Here is a 17,780-nt window from a genome sequence, read left to right as displayed (position 1 = left end):
CAAATATTATGAAAGAAACTCCAAAAAAGGGTGGTATAAATGATAAATTGGGAAAAAGCTGTGGACATGAGCAGAAATGAAAATCACGTGTATGATTCTCATAGGTGCTTAGCATATTCATGCTCACAGTTTTCCCCAATTTCTTTTATATGAGGGCGGGGGTGTTCTTTCAGGTCTACATTTGACTCCTACTAGACTGCTTTTAGGAGTTTTAGGTTGCTTTTTTAGTTTTTTACTACCTTGCGAGTTTTGAGGGCCTGGGAGGAAATAAAGAACTATTTTAAACAAACACTATCCATGCATGGCAATATCTCACAATCTTTACATCAGCCACAACTAGCATACATACTTCAATGGAAAAGGCTGTAAGAAACAACGATGGCAGTTCACTTATTAACACCTGCTTTTCTAAGTTTTCTCATGACCAAAATAAGTCCTACATAGGCAACTCATAATCGGATCGGAAACTTAAGAAAGTTACTGTTTTGGAGCACAGCTCACAGAAACTCCAAAGCCAGCATGGCAAAGCAATGAAAGATATAGTCCAAAACAGCAGCTTTCCCAAGTTGTAATTTCAGATGATGAAGTGTGTTTTTTGGAGCCGTGAAGATCCATGTTGTACAACCTTAAGTGTCTGCAAATAGGAACACTATTAATAGAATCCATAGAGAAAGGAAAAGTATATTATGCATTAAAAAGGAAGCACTTTCATAAATAGTGCAAAATGAGCCCCAGACACCAGATCAGAGTTAGAACATTTTGCTACTATTTTCTTCTCAGAACTTTTGCAGACATTCAGTCTCAAGACTCCTGGCGCAAACACCTGTATGAACAAGGGCCATTCCAGCTCTCCTCATATAGCTTTTGAAAAAGAAAGGGGGGACATGAGCTGCAAAGTAGACCGATTGCACTTCTCTTCCGTATCTCCCCTTCACATCCCTCTTCCTCTGGATTGAAAACATTGCATCTTCGCAGAAAAGTAGCACCCGCCTACTCTTCCCTTCCACTGTTTCCCATCTCTGGAAATTCCACTCATTCCCAGATTCATGCATGCTTTCCAAAGGCATAGGAAAGGCAGTCTACTCCATTCACTGCTATTGCTGAACAGTCATACACAAACACTGTTGTTTCTTTTGTTTACCAATCAATCAGAATTTATTTTTTAAAGCAATAAGAGGAGAATACAGCAACAAATAAAATGATTCCCTAACCAAAATGGATCATTCCAAAGCAAAGCTTTGGGGAGGGACTGAAACATCACAGTAATAAGTAATTACTTCAGAAACCCAAAAGTGTAAATTTTGGTTTACAGTTGTTATGTTTAATTATAGGTATATGTTTGGTATGGGTAAGCATTAGAGTTATCAGTGCATGGGGGACGGTAGCCAGCTCAGCATTCTGAGGCAGGTTGCCATAGAAACGTAGGTGGAGCCAACTGCCATTTGGTAAGAGAGAGGAGATTTTGAAAAGAGTCTGTGATCAAGGAATCACAGGGAAGACTGGTTCTAAGGTAGTGAGAACCAGGAAACTTCAGATCTCTAGTTTGAGTAGTATTAAATAGGTCAAGTGACTTATTTGAGTTCGTAGTGGAGTCTGAGTGATAAAGGGAAAGAAATCCCAGTTAGATCTGTAGTGATCAGCTGAATTAAGAACATCAGTTGGAAGAAAAAAAGTTTAAACTGCTCAAGGGAAGAAATAATCCTTTTGAGAGTTGTATCATAACATGTTATCATTGTAACTGTTGAAGAAGTGTACCTCTAAGTGAGAAGCAACATTGAAACCGCTGAGCTTATGTACCTGAATAAACTTGTTAGTTTTTTAATATCCAAGCCTCTGTTACATACATTCCAAGCCAAGTTACGCTACCATTTAAAGTAAAAGTAAACATCTCCTTGCGTCTTTGGTGGTTGCATCACCCCAGATTGCTTATTCCAAAAAGATTGAATAACTTCAACAAAACCATGGCAAACTGCACCAATGAAGGGTTTTTTGAGGGGAAATGGTTAAAGCTTCTGAAAACATACTTCCTCGCAGGTAGAAGGACATTAAAGCAGACACCAGGCAAGTCTTTTGGGAAAGTGTACGACATTACACAAAACATTTACTCTCTGTCTCTCTCTGACTTGTTTTGTGGGATCATAGCTTCCCAAGCCTATACTCCATATACGGAGTCATCAGAGGTTGCTGCTACAAGTATGTGTCAATGGATGCTCTTGTAGCTCCTCTCCTTGGCTGCTAAAACAGTCCTCACCTTCCTGGGTGGGTTCTGATCTCTGGTCCCAAGAAAGAGCTGTGGGTATGCCTTGGGAGAGGACTTCTGTCCACTCATCACTAGCAGAAGAGATACCCAGTACTAACAGTAGTAGGATGCTATGGATTTGGGGAGGAGAGATTGTGGTAGTCTTTGCTTTGTGTGTGTTGTGCTGCAAAGGTATATTTTAAGGCATTGTGGTTTTGGTGTGGGGAGAGATGGAATGCCTGTTGTGTGGGTGTTTGTGATATGAGTCCTGAACCAAATATCTCTGTTTGGGAGCAGTGTGTACATGTCATAGTGGGCAGACTCCCTTACTGGTGCATGTTCCCAGTGTCACCATATAGGCCGAGGTATGTTTCATGTTTTAATGTTCTTTTTTCTGGTTCTGCATTCCCTCCACCCTGGGATGAGCACACAAAACTTTTCACAATGCAAGGGTGTAGGAAATGTGGCCTGTGGGATTCAAGTGCCTACCAAGGACATTTTTGTGACCCCCAAATTGGGGAGGGGGGTGGTTGGTTCCACATGCTCCCAAATGTATTCTGGGTAGTGCTGAGGGAAATCCAATCACATTCAAAGGCCCCTGGGACAATTAGACCCTTGTAAAGCCTTTTTTAAACCCCAGAGCACAATGAAATTGCCCCCATATCACCTTTGGCAATGAAATTGGTTGATTCATTGATTGACACTGATTAAGAGCAGCATGCATGCCTTCAAAAGTCTCTTAGGAGGCTAATGTGGCGCCTTAGCTTTTCAGTTTCCCAACCCTGCCACAATTCTCACACTGGCATAGGTGTAGCATGTTTTTGCAACCCCTCAGTATTACTGAGATATAGGGTTGTTATTGTTTACAATTCATCTTATGATATTTTTCGGGTTAGGAGCGATTTGAGAAACTGCAAGTCACTTCTGGTGTGAGAGAATTGGCTGTCTGCAAGAATGTTGCCCAGGGGGACACCCAGAAGTTTTTGATGTTTTACCATCCTTGTGGGAGGCTTATCTCATGTCCCCGCTCATCCACACTCTCCCTGGGTTAGATTCGAAGCAGCAACCTTCAGGTCAGCAACCCTATCTTCAAGTCAGCAGTCCTGCCAACACAAGGGTTTAACCCACTACGCCACTGGGGGCTCCAATAATCTTATGATAATGAAATGACGATTATTTTTGTATTCTTCCTACAAAAAAAAACTCGTGCTTGAAACAATGCTTAATAAACAGATTTTTCCTTTCATGTTTTGAATACAGCATGAAGAAATGAAATCCAACTTTCTTGTGACCAGTTACCTCAAATTCAAACTTAGAGCTGCCAAAGTTAGTCCGCTGTTTCTGCCAAAAGTTGTCTGGCTTGATTATCAGTGCAACATGGATGCAACAGGGAAAGGATTCCTGTAGGATCTTCAAAAGTGGCTTTATAGAGTCCCATTTAGATCCTCGCATATCTACAATGACCGTGAAACCTCGTTTACACACTTCTTCACTAGAAGGCAAAGAAGACAGCAGTTAGTAGAGGCAAGCATTGTACTATTCCACGTGCCAATTCTATTCTCCTTCTCATGTGTTTACTCAGTAGGAGTTTTACCTGCAGAAGCATGAGTCTGGTCAGAAATGTAAATAACATAGTAGTATAAGGCACATATGTAGGGCTTCATCCCACATGAAACAAACATCTTTGAACATAGCTACAATCAATGGATAATACTTGTTTTGCTAGTTTTTCTCCTGATACTGAACCTGATTAGCAAAAGCCAATCAGTTTTCAGACTTTTCAGAATGTCAGCAGCAGGTGAGATTATGGAGTGAAAATGGGCAAAAAGGAACTCACTCAGACCCATTTAAAAACAATAGAAGTCTAAGAGGCTTGCAGGATTTGTGAGTTTGCATTGAGATGTTCTTTTTGTCCATCATTTCACCAAAGAGAAAACCTGAAGCGGGCATGAAGTCACTTGTAGTTGTGATATTTCCCCCCAATCTCGTTATTTTTCTCCCACTCCTGCCAATCAAATATATCTATTTTGGAATGAACCTTCAGTTCCTCTAGCCAAAGGCTACCCATGCCTTGTATTCAGCCTACACTGAATCTTTTGGAAAGCTCCTTCCATTCCTAACTAGATAGGGCTGGGTCAGCTGGCCTTGAACTCACTTGACTCAGTATTATTCTCACAAACCGAATGAGAAGCAGCCAGCTTAGAAGTTAGCTGTTTCTCTACCAAAAAGCCCTCCTGCAATGCCATATTGAATACTATTGACAAGGTAGAAACTTTATTCTGGAGTTATTACTGAGCCATTCCTCTAGATGTGCTCTCCTGTGAATCACTTTTCACAGAATAACCTTTCAACATGAATCCAAAGGGGCATGTTTCAGGGTTGCTCTTTTTCAAGTAGCTAAACTGTTCTCCAAAGGCACGTCATTGGAGCTTATAGTCAGGGTTTCATGTGTCATGTTTTGTAAACACTACTTTCCCCCCTTGCACATGAGATTCTTCCTTGGTCAGGTTCTTTCAAATGCAATCCCCAGAACCAAAAGGGCAACACATATCTTACACCATACCACTTCAAGAAATAGGTTTTTTTATCGTGTTAGAGGTGATTTGAGAACTTACTGCAAGTTGCTTCTGGTGTGAGAGAATCTGCAGTCTACAGAGATATTACCCAGGGGAAGCCTGGATGTGTTACCATCCTGCTGGGAGGCTTCTCTCATGTCCTCGCAACATAGAGCTGACAGACAAGAGCTCACACAGTCTCGCGAATCTGAACCAGCAACCTTCAAGTCAGCACCCCACAGCAGTCCAGCCGGCACAAGGTTTAACCCATTGTGCCATAAACACCACTTTCCTCCCTCGCACATAAGATTCTTTCTTAGCCAGGTTCTTTCAAATGCAATCCCCAGAAACAAAATGGCAACACTTACCTTGCCCCATGCCACTTCAGGAAGTAGGTGTTAGATTGGACAGTTCCGTACTAATACACAAAAATGTCCCACAGATCGACATATAACTATATACAATGTCACATAGAAAACTAGGCTGAAAGGTTATTTTTTTATGTGGAGAAAGGGTTCTTTTGTTCTGGTTTTGGGTGGATAACCACTGAGACACAGAACCTGGTATCATACCATTTGGAGAGATAGGGATTACTATTTGATTATTTATGTTATAGAAAAAACTGCCTTTAAACAAGCACAGTGTTAAGAAATCCAGCAGAACATATTCTGACTTTGGCTGCAATCCACAGTGCATTCCTCTTAACAGTAATAAGTTTGGAATACATAATTTCGTTGATTATAGCTCCCGAATCATTTGAGCTGAGAGCCAAAAAATGTTATTCTAAACACTTTTTTTTAGAAATCTAAATTTTCTAAAACAGGGTACTTTGTTAGGAAGGTTAGAGGAACGTGAACTTGGTATGAATCTCCACAAGGCTCCCTTACAGATTTTTCAGTTTTGACACAATGATTAAAAAACACGCAGATTCACATCAGAACACCGAAAAAAGATGCTCTTACCTAGGTATACAAGCTAGGTATGAAATGAGTCTCCTAAGGTCCTCCTGTCGTATTCTATCATGATTACTGCGAGCTGGAAATGTTAGAATGGGGCCTCCTCGCTTATCTCTTCCACCTGAAAAAGAAGCATATTGAGTGCCAATGTTTCTGTAGGCTGTAGTGGTGATAAAAGCTTCAGCCCTGGGGAAGTCGCCAGCTGACGATATGCATCTGAGCTTGGTATTTATGCACATCCCTTCCTCCAAGTGTGGCTTGGCTCAATGAAAAGAGGTCACAGGTACATTTAATAATATCTTTTAAAAAACAAAAGGCATAATGGGAAATACAAATGCGTGCTTTTTTGACAACAAGAATCATGCTGAATTCTCTTGAAGTACATAAGCAGTAAGCATTTCATATTTATCCGATCATATCTGCATCCCAGCCTTTGTCCCTGGACTCATTCCTAGAATTATTTTATCACCAGAACAACACTAGAAGACATATTAAGGTGAATGGGTGTCTTGCCCAATCCTCATCAGGTTTCACAGCTGAAGAGAAACTGTCATCCAGATCTTCCAAGCATTATCCGCGTTACACATATTCATCCCTTCCTCTTTGCATCTCTTGATCCTTTCCCTCTATAGTCTTCCTTACTGTCTACTTTAGGTTGTTGGCTCTTTGGTGTTAAGCCATTCTCTCTGCTTTTGGGTGAAAAAAGGCAGTGCTACTCAAAGTGATGCACCATATACAAGCAATGGTACATGACTTCGTTACTTATATCCTCCGGAGCATGTCCAGGACATTTTATTGGTGCATGGCACAGCATTTATGCAGGTTGTTTATGAAAGCGGAAAGTGTTCAAATGCTTAACTCGGTGGTTCTCAACCTGTGGTCTGTGGACCACCAGTGGTCCCCCCAAGAACTAAAATATGGTCCACTGCCTCTTCGTTACTACACCATTGCAACGAGAGCAAGTGGTGCCGCAAAAAGCGCAAAAACAAGCCTTCTGACTGCTGCTTGCTGCTTCTCCTCCTCCCTCCCTCCCCTTGAGAGGAGTTATTCCACATGGCACCTGGAAGCGGGGACACCTTAGTATCTTCATTTTTAGGACTTTTCCTGGGGTTATTTGGGGTGCTGATTCAGAAGATTGCATTGGATAGACCACATCAGCTCTAGATTATTCAATATGGTTTTCTGTGGGCAAGTAGATGGTGATTACTGGATGACATACATTCTGTAACAGAAACTAGAGCTGATGTGCAATTTTCTGAATTAGCACCCTAAATAACCAAACCAAATCTAAAGTTGACCAAAAATTGATTCATAACCCTTTTGGTACTAATGTTGGAGAGTGGTCCCTGGTCAAGTAGTGCATGGTCAAAAAAAGGTTGGGAACTACTGCTTTCTTGCCTTTCTCCATACGCATGGTAGAAGCAGAACACTATGAATTCTAGCTAGGATTCCCAATTTACAATCCTATTTTACACAAAAAAACCCTGTGGCTGTCTGGAAAGTGTTTTTTAATAATATGGCACAAACATGGGATCACTCACTGGATGAGCAGGGAGAAGAATAAGTCTGCTACAGCTCATTGTTTTGGAGACAGTGTGTAAAATATCTTGGAGCCTTATGCTGCTGTGTACAGTATTAATAATGCAACTACTATTTTCAAATCACAGCAACTCTCCAATTTGTAAAGGCTGGAAAAATTAGCTTTAACTACTTTTTACTGCACAATATGGCCCATCTCAAAATAATGCAGGATTGTTTTTCAAAGCCAGTATGGGAAGGAAAAATCCCTCCATCAAAGGGCTTAGGACAGGTTCCATGATCTTCTCAAGGGATACGTCATGAAAGTAATGGCACAGCTTTGGAATTTTGGAGGATTACAAATCCCAGACCCCCTCAGCTGGGATGCCCATTTGCCATGTTGGCTGGGGATTTTGGCTGTCTTAATCCAAAAAGGTACATTCTCAAAGCTCTTTAACAGCCATATTTCTAGACCTCCTTAGTGTCTGAGGAACAATTATTCTGTGTTTCCCTCATTGAGGAGAATGAGAGAAAAAAGAAAATTGGTGGCATTAAGAAAGCTAGCAAAATGCTGAGCAGCCTATGAACACATAGCAAAGTCAGCTGTAAGTGCAGCTTGAGACATGTAGCAGCCAGGATCTACTATGACTCCTTTCATGGAATTTCCAACTCCAAATTCTATCCGTTCCTCTCTGAGAGGAAACAAATGCCACACACAACACCTAAGTTGTCAAGGTGAAACCCACTGGCATTACATGACCCTTGAGCTCACAAACACAACAGGATATTTGTCCTTATGTTCTGCTCCCCGCTGCAAGCATACAAGGATATCCCTAATCCGTGGTGCTGCTTTTAATTTAGGAAGTGGCTCAGAAAGGGGGACCCATCACTGATACCAGTACTATTTTGTCACTTCAAATAATGTCAAAATCTATCTCCTCTTAGCACAAGTCTTACAGCTCAAACTCTGAAGCAAAGACATCTCACCATTAAAGCTTATTATTCTCTTTTAGGACAATTTTTCAGCTCACTTTGGTTGATTATAATCTATGGCATATCCAACCCCCTTTCCCAACAGAATAACTGTATCACAAACAAAGAAGTATTTTTTTTTGTTCTGCTGTTCTTTGTGACTTTGCAGAGCTAATTTGAAGTGATCACATGTACAATGCTTTTGCAATGACATTTTGATTTGTTCTCAGTGCTATCAACAGTTAAATCAGGGTTCATATGATTTGGGAGAGAAAAATACACACACAACCTAATGCTCTCTCACGACGTTTGGAATGTCTAAGGATGTGGACCAAGCTATTTCAACTTTTAGCTAAACTAAATCCATCCTAACTCACATGCAAACCACTAATACAGGGATTCTCAAACTTTTTCAGCCACAGACCCGTTTGAAGGAAAAGTTTCTTGTGGAGCCCCAGGAAATGCTTATATATTATGTTATGTATTGGAACCCCCAATGGCGCAATGGGTTAAATCTTGTGCCGTCAGGACTGCTGACAGGCAGGTCAGAAGTTCAAATCTGGGGAGCATGGGTGAGCTCCCTCCATTACCTCCAGCTCCCCATGAGGGGACATGAGAGACAACTGCGACAAGGATGACAAAACATCAAACATCCGGGTGTCTCCTGGGCAACGTCTTTGCAGACGGCCAATTCTCTCACACCAGAAATGACTTGTAGTTTCTCAAGTCATTCCAGATATGGCAAAATTATATATTATATTATATACTAGCTTGGGGATCCGGCGGTGCCCGGGTCATTCAAGAAAGGCATTGTTTGCCCATGTTCCAAGTGTAGCCTAGATCCAATGTTAGCTGGGTTCAGTGGGTGTGGGTGAACTACAATTCCCATATGCAAGTCCCACTGTCCATGGTCCATCCTCCTCCAAACAACGCCAGAATGTAGAGTGGGTCATGGGTGGTCTGTGTGCCAAGTTTGGTCTGGATTAGTCATTAGTGTGGGTTCGAATGGTCTCAGGAAGTGAGTGAAGGTACTGTAAATCCCATCATCCATGGTCCGTTGTCCTTCAAACTGCAGCAGAGCATAAAGTGGGTGATGTCTTAATCAGTCATTGATGTGTGCTGCAGTTGTCTGAGGAAGTGTGTGAAGGGACTGTAAATCCCATCATCCCTGGTGCTTTGTTTCCTCAAACCGCAAGAGGATGTAAAGTGGGCCACACTGCACCTTTCTGTCAAGTCTGGTACAATTTTGTCATTCATTTTGTCATTTTGGTCTCCAGCTCAGTGCTTTAACGCACTTCGCCATCGGGGCTCAAAACAGTTGTGTTTATCCTCCATTAAAAAAAGGCCTGACAAAGTCTAAGTAAGGCCTTTTTCTAAATCAAAAGGTAGAAGAAAAAAGCCATAAAAATGACATAGGCAAGGAACCATGTTAGCAAGAGAAAATGAGAGGCTTCTAAGAAAAAGAAACAGCAAAAATGTTAATGTTGGAATGAGGTGGATTTGTAAAAGCAACAATAGGAAACAAGAGGCACAAGGCAAGAAAAGTTAGGAAAAGAGGAAAAATAATGGGGTGAAAATTAGAGCAAGTCTCCAAGATAGACCTCACTCAAGCATATTCAAGTAGAGATTGAAAAATTTATGTTTTTTTGAATCCCCCCGCATATATTTCCCACTCTTGTTGTGATTGCAGTTGTGAGACTTCCTGGGGTATTTGCACATGGAAATCTGTACATATTTTGATCCCCACACTTTAGTACATTTTACTTCTTGCAGATAATTAAAATGCATTTTTCTTAAGGACTAAAGTATGTTTATGTTCAATCATATGCATATAATTCAAGAAAGAAAGAAACGGAAAAGGAAATTAATTACTCTGCCATATGTGGTTTCCTTGCATTCGCAGGAAGCTGAAAGACAGACAAACATTTGTTGAAAGCCCCAGAGGGAAAATAAAGATTTAGATCAATCTGATTGATCTGTAAGGCCAGCATAGTGCAATGGTTTGAGTGCTAGAGTGAGACTCTGGGAGAACAGAATTTGAATCCCTTTTTGACTATGGAAACCTATGGGGTGACACTGAGCAAGTTATATTCCTCCTCCTTCGAGGAATGCAATGGCAAATCTCATCTGAGGAAACCTTACCCAGTAAGGTTTCCTCAGATGAGATTTGCCATTGCATTCCAGTTCTTGCCATTGCATTCCTGTTCTTGAAAAATTCTGCAAGAACATGGCCATAGCACCCGAAACCACACAACATCCCAGTAGTTATCTAATCAAGGTATGTACTGCTGTTAAGGACCAGTGTGAGAGTTTCCTTAAGTCTGAGGATTTGAAAGGATCAGTAAGTAGGCAAGTTTCTCAATGTATGTTCTCTCTCTAACCCGCTACCACTCTTCTAGAAGATTGCTCAGCATTATTCCTGCACTGCAGATTTGGGAGGTAGGAGGCAGGCTGAAATATTTAGTTTTGCTAAATGAGTATATTCAATGCTGATATGAGACCCAAATCTAAAACGTTTTCATTTAAACAGTACTGAGCAGCACTTAAATCAAGTTTTCCTACTAAATATATCAGCCACGTTCATAGTTTTGCTTGGCAAGCTTCTACTTGCAGGGCGTTCATTTTAGCCCTGGGTTTGATGAGCAATCTGACTCCTGATGATAGGCCAACCTTAAACCGTTTTAACTTTGTGCGATTTCACACAACTGAATCAAACAGAGATAAGAGCTACAACACATCCTCTTAAACAGACAGTCGCTTAAGGACTGTGGAGAAAAAAAAACTGCTGCATGATGGTCCCAGCATCTTTAAAAACATTTAAACTTGAAAGAATGCCACACAATCAGTTCACCATTCCCTTGAAGGTTAACTAGCACTATGTAAAGCTGTAGCCAATTCATTACAATGTTATGTCCCTAACATCTGAACTTTCCATTGATTTGCTTCCAATTCCTGCTCTTCTACCTACAGATTAATTAGTCATATTGAAAACACCACTGCAAAGGCATCAGGTGCACGATACCAGCAATGCAAACATTTCAGAACAAGTTCAGGATGCATTTCTCAACTCCCCTGTGCTCTTGAGTAAATGTGTTAATTGAGGAAAGGAACCAAGAGTAGAAATTAGCCCCATTAATCTTGCTACAAAAGAGCAAACGGAGAAAGAGAGAGAGGGAGGGAGGGAGGGAGGGAGGGAGAGGGAGAGAGAGGGGGGGGGAGAGAGAAAAGATCTATATGGGGTTGTGGGATATACACCTGAGATTCTTTCAATCTTTCAGCCCAAAAGCTCAAAACAGGCTTAAAATGGCAAAACAAACAAAGGTAAACAGCTATGAAGCCCCAAAAACTTTCCCAAAACCCAGGAGTACAACAGCGATTCCAAACTGAAGCAAAAACCCAAACCGGGCTAAAATCTCTTTGCTGTGAGCGGCAAAAACAAGCGAAACTGGAAGACGCTGAGGAGTTAGCGGCAAGCCGCTGCAGAGACGAAAGCCAAGCCAGGAGTTAAAGGAGCAGAGTGTTATAGCGTAGTCAAGCCGGTCCGAAGTCGGGATAAGGAAACAGCGTCAGGGTCAGGAACGAAGCCAGTAGTCAGCAACAGAAGGCAGCCACAGAGATGAGAACGATGCCAAGCCGGGTTTGGGAGCGAAGAGACAAGCCAAGTCGAGTTTCAAGGTCCAAGGTCCAAAGGGTGAAGTCGTCACAAGAAGGTCCACATCACAGGATGGCACAAAAAGCCAAGACAACGGAGGGGAACAGCAGCTAATGCAAAATAGTAATAACAGTGCAGTCCAGGAAAACCCACACAATTCCAGCCCTCCGTTGAAGAATAACCCAGATCAAACTTACATCTGTTGCAAAGTCCCAAGCCAGTCTTCAGAATCATGTTCAGGAAACCCAATGGCGCCCAGCAACACCTTGCCACACGCAAAGCATAGTGTCCAAACACCCCCAATTTATTTAGGTATCCTTGGGCGTCCAAACTTCCAACGCCCTAGGACCAGGTGTCCCAAGTTCCTCATCAGAATCTGAGCTCCAAACAGCCAACGCCCTAGGATCAGGCGTCCCAAACTCCTCATCAGAATCAAGATCATCCTGCCCACACCCAACTCTGTCCACACCTGTGGAACTACCCTCATTCCTCCAGGCAGACCACGTGGGGTCTGCTTCTGAAGATACCCAAGCCTCTCCAGCATCTACAGCATCCATGGACCCAGATTCCTCCCAAAGATCCTCCGGAGCCCGTGCCCAATCTATGCCAACCTCCTCCGTCACCACCGGTTCCTCAGCATCCATTTCCACCTCAAGATCCCCTCCCAAGTCCCCACATGAATCCTCCTCGGAAGACTCCTCATCAATTTCCCTGATTCTCTTCCTGTGTAACAAAAGTGATCAGATTCCTATTAATAAAACATGACCACTGATAACATTGGATGTAGATTTTCCCCTAAGAATTATCTTCTGTTGATGCTGCTGTAGTGGCTTTTGAGAAAACCTAAACCACATCCAAAGCTGTAATCTTACAATACTTAGCTATGAATTCCTCTGAACCTGCAAGACTCATTTCTTGAATAAACATACAATTAATTGCACTGTTAATAATCAATGATTGCAACAAGATAGTTAACAAGTTTGGCTAAGGATTATGAGTAAAATGCATCCACCTACCTGAAAGGTATGCAACTTTCTCCTTCAAAATAGGCAGGACTTCCATAGCTTTCATTTCATCATTTTTACGAAATCCTGGAAAGACAAAGGAAACAGGTGTTATTTGGTTTCAAAAGCAAAATATGTTTCCTTCCAAAAAGACAAACATACATGTGCAACAAAATTATCGTGATGGGAGGATGTGCAGGGATACTTGAGTTAAGCATAAAATAAAATCCTTAGTACATATTGTGGCCAAGATTTCAGACTATACCATTTCACATTTTGTACAATGGGAGCAGAGGTGGTTGCACACTTGAAAATCTCACTGATACATAACATATGGAGACTATTATTTACTTTATTTCTATCCTGCTTTTTTCACCCCAGAGGGGACTCAAGGCGGCTTACAAAATTCGGCAAAAATTCAATGCAGACACAGAAAAAACCCCACATTCATCAAAGAATAAAAGTCTAAGTATATAGACAATTAAAACAGGCATCAATAAAACAGATGTTCTACATTTCTGTGAGTTATGAGGGTTTCTTAATATCCTGAATATAGCAAAATCCAAAATCTACTAAAGAGCAGTTCTGACTGAAATGCACATAGTACATCATGCAAGCTTTCACATCTCCATTCATGAGGCAAAACATGTTTTAAAAATCATACAGGAGAAGAAAGGTGATGATGGAAGAATCTCAGTTGGCCAATAAAGGTATCACTCTTGTAGGAGTGTCCACAATGTCATTTTTGAAAACAGGAGCTGGGAAATCCGGCAGTTTTGGAAATCGAATCCTCAAAACTGGAATGGGTGGAGGGGCTTGGATTGACTTGGCCGAAACGGACCACGTGGCTGCTGATATCTGCTACTTTCGGGAGCGCCATGGCAGCAGCCCTGTGTGCAGGGGTTTTCCCCCTTATCCCTGCCTGAGCCAATCAGAGCAAGAAAGTCCATTATGTGTCTTTTTGCCAAGCTGGTCTATATATACCAGGGCGGGCTCCTCCATTTTCCTGTGGCATCCTGGCTTCCGAGAGAGAGAGAAAGATCGTGCGCTTGTTGGCGCCATGTTCTATCTCACTGCCACCACTGCTTAGGATCTCTTTTGGACTCAATTCCAATCTTTTCCTTTGGCAATTTTGTTATGTTTTCTTAAGTTTGATATAATTCAGTCCTTTTTTTTTACTATTTTGCTAGGGAAGTTATGGTAGATATGTGTTTGCGGGGCTATGAAAAGGCATTTGGGGGGGGGGTGTTTGATTAAATATTTTTTACCTTTGTAATCGTCCAAATTCTGGAGACAAATACATGATTAGACACAAAAAATCTTAGGAAAAACCTTCCCGATGAAGCCTGAATATTACCTTCTAGGTTTAACGGAAAGTATAACGGATTTAAAAAGAAATGATGATAGGGTAACTTTTATAACAATGGTGGCAATAATTATCTTCGCAAGATTTTGGAAACTACAAGAAATACCTACAAAAGAGTTATGGATTGAAAAATTAGACAAAATTTATGATATGGGCAGATTAACCTTTCTTTTAAAAGAATATACTGGAAGAATTTTAAGAACAACAGATTGGAAAGGATACCAGGAATATAGGAAGAAAATAAAGATTTATTAAGAAAAAAAAACAAGACTCAAGTCATGAGGTCATTGAAGAGTCTAAAAAATGTTAAAAAAATTAAAATTGATTATATTAGATGATTGACGACGAGAAGATCAAAGAATGGAAGACCAATTTACCCCTAAATTTTCCTATGATTTTCTTTTTCTTTTCTTTTTTCTTCCTCTTTTTTTTTCTTTCTTAGTCATTCTCTCTTTTGTATTTTACAATATTGTTCCCGTACTTTTTATGTAGTAAAATCTTTTCTTTAATAAAAATTATTTTTTTAATTATTTTTTTGTCTTTGTGGGGGAAAGATTAGTGAAGGGAGGGGATAGCCTGACTCCCTTTAGTCCATGCGGGGAGAATTGACTCTCCCCCCAGCCCTATCGATTTACTTGCTTCTGCAATCTGTCCAGCAATTTCCACCAAAAAAATGTTCTGAAACTTAGGGGGCTTGCAGTGGTAAATGTGTCCTCCGAGTGTGGCCATTTTCATCCCAGTAGCCATAAAAATGACAGAAAGGAGAGCCTCAGAAGTTCCCCCATAGCTTCCAATGGGCCGGATCTTCCAGGAGCGAAAACAGAATTTCCGGGTGACAGATGAATAAACGGTATTTTTCATCTCCCAAATTTAACCATTTCCCAAAAAAAAAACAAAAACAGAATGGAGGCAACCAAAAATCGGGTTTTCCTGAATTGCACTCCCCTACTCTTTTGTCAATGCCGGATATTGCTGAATGGCCAACATCGCTACCCCTGAATATGATTCCTAATACCCTGAAGAATCGGATTTCAGAAGTTAAGCATGGACAGGCTTAGTTAGCACTTAGAAGGGAGACCTCTATTGAATACTAGCTTCTGTGGGCCATATTTCAGAGGAAGGCAATGCCAAGTCACTTCTGAATAGACTTTGCCTAAGAAATTCCTTAAAATTGATGTAGTCACCATATATTTTATGGTGACTTGACGGCAAATCACTTTATTCTTCATAGATGCACATACCGTATCACTACTGTCCACAGAAGTCAAAGGGCAAAGGTACTCCATATCCACGGATTTTGTACCCTTGGATTCAACCACCCATGGCTTGAAAATATGCCCCCCCCCCCAAAAAAAATCCCAAAGTCAAATCTTGATTTTGCCATTTTTTAAAAAGAAACTAATTTACTATACTGTTGTATATAAAGGGACTTCACCCACAAATTTTGGTATCCATGTGAGTCAAAAAAAGGAAATCAAATTGAGCTTCCTTTCAGTACCAAGCAACAACAATAATAAAAGAATATAATGTTCTGATGGGGCCATTTTATTCTCGGTGTTGTGGTTTTTAAAAATAATTTATTAAAACAAAAACAATATAGATCAGGGGTCCCCAAACTTTTAAAGTGGAGGGCCGGTTCATGGTTCCTCAGACTGTTGAGGGGCTGAATTATCATTTGAAAAAAAATATGAACAAATTCCTATGCACACTGAACATGTCTTATTTGTAGTGCAAAAAAAAACAACAACAACAACAACAGAAGCAACAATGAAAGAACAACACAATATTTAAAAATAAAAACAATTTAAACCAACATAAACCTGTCAGGATTTCAATGGGAAGTGTGGGCCTGCTTCTGGCCAATGAGATAGTCAAGTTAATTAAGATTGTTGTTGTTGTTGTTGTGTGCCTTTAATTCATTTCAGACTTTGGGCAAGCCTAAGTCTAAAACTGAGAGTGGGGGCCAGGTAAAAGACCTTGGAGGGCCGCATCCGGCCCCCGGGCCTTAGTTTGGGGACCCCTGATATAGATGATGCCAACGGAAACATTCCAAATTAAACTTTTTTGTAAAGAAAAATGACTATGAAAATCTGATGGCAATTCTGGCAAAACTAATTAAAGACAACAATAACGTGAAGTGAACTATATCTGAATGAAGACTGGTACAGTGTTCCCTCACTTATCTCTGGGGTTATGTTCCAGGACCACCCGCAATAAGTGAAAATCCGTGAACTAGGAACACAATATATATTTTAATATTTATACATTATTTTAGTAGTTATACACTATTTTAAGTCTTTATCAACCAGTTGTGTATTGATAAATCGCCAGACTCAACTCCCAGACTCAAGGCCCATTCCCACAAACCCCTGCAGTATATTCAGTTGGTCATGAGGCTTCTCTGTGTGAAGTTTGGTCCTGGTCCATTGTCAGTGGGGGTCACTGTTTCTCTGGATGCAGGTGAACTATAAGTCCCTTTTCCCCAAACTTGTCCAATATGTTCTGTTGGTTATGGGGGCTCTGTGTGCCAAGTTTGGTCCTCGTCCATCATCGGTGGGATTTGATTTGCAGGTGAACTGTAAATCCCAGTACCTACTACTCCCAAATGTCCAGGCCAATTCCCCCCAAAACTCACCAGTATTCAAATCTGGGCATATCAGGTATGCATGGCAAGTTTGGCCCAGAGTCATCAATGTTTGGGTTCATAGCATTCCGGGTGTAGGTGAACTACAACTCCTCTAAATTCCACAGTAGGAGTCACAGTGCTCTGACTTGATGCAGGGTGAACTACAACTTCCACCATGTGGAGCCAATCCACCAAACTCCTCTAGTAAATTTAGCTGCTGCTCAGTTGTGCTGTGTTTGTTCTGCAGATCAATTTGAAAGGGAAGGGCAATAAGCGGGGTCATGCAAATTCCACACCAATGGAAAACCCTGGGATGCCTGCCTGTTGTGGAGGAAAATGCAAAATCTAGGATGAAATGGTCCCCAAATGAAAGCATTCCTTGGGTGGTGGGCCGTAGCGTTTGGGGAGGACATTGGCAGGGTTTGGGCCACATGTTCATAGCGCTCGCTGTAACCGCAATGTCAGTAGAAAAGAGTGACTTGCTGGTTCCTCAGTACTGGGAACTGTAGCCTGTTTGTGGAGGTCGGAGGCTGTCTGTGTGAACAGACACCCGTGCCACATACATACACATACGGGTTTTCACTTTTATTATGGATATAGATATACGGTAGATATAGATAAACGCGCCGGTAGAATGTTGGATAAGTAAAAATGTTGGATAATAAGGAGGAATTAAGGAAAAGCCTATTAAACATCAAATTACGTTATGATTTTACAAATTAAGCACCAAAACGTCAAGTTTTACAACAAATCGACAGAAAACGCAGTTCAATACATGCTAACGTTATGTAGTAATTACTTTACTTATGAATTTAGCACCAAAACATTACAATGTATTGAAAACATTGACTACAAAAACATTGACTACCAAAAGGCAAACTGCATTGGATAA

At 41.0% G+C, this 17,780-nt stretch overlaps 1 protein-coding gene across 6 annotated transcripts in view; it reads right to left on the bottom strand.

Moving 5' to 3' along the window:
* The window catches only part of trio (trio Rho guanine nucleotide exchange factor), a 446,368-nt gene that overhangs the window by 298,244 nt on the left and 130,344 nt on the right, over nucleotides 1-17,780 (bottom strand). For all 6 annotated transcript variants that reach the window (XM_062979400.1, XM_062979401.1, XM_062979398.1 and 3 more), the window contains exons 2-4: nucleotides 12,909-12,983; nucleotides 5,757-5,871; nucleotides 3,539-3,731 (exon numbers count right to left, since the gene is read on the bottom strand). In XM_062979400.1, the coding sequence (XP_062835470.1) occupies nucleotides 3,539-3,731; nucleotides 5,757-5,871; nucleotides 12,909-12,983 (383 nt within the window). The remainder of the gene's footprint in view (nucleotides 1-3,538; nucleotides 3,732-5,756; nucleotides 5,872-12,908; nucleotides 12,984-17,780) is intronic.

This window comes from Anolis carolinensis, chromosome 4 (assembly GCF_035594765.1).
Source record: "Anolis carolinensis isolate JA03-04 chromosome 4, rAnoCar3.1.pri, whole genome shotgun sequence".
In the NCBI taxonomy this organism is placed as follows: Eukaryota; Metazoa; Chordata; class Lepidosauria; order Squamata; family Dactyloidae; genus Anolis; species Anolis carolinensis.
The sequence above is the reverse complement of the archived record's forward strand: the minus strand, read 5'-3'. Positions and strand labels throughout refer to the sequence as shown.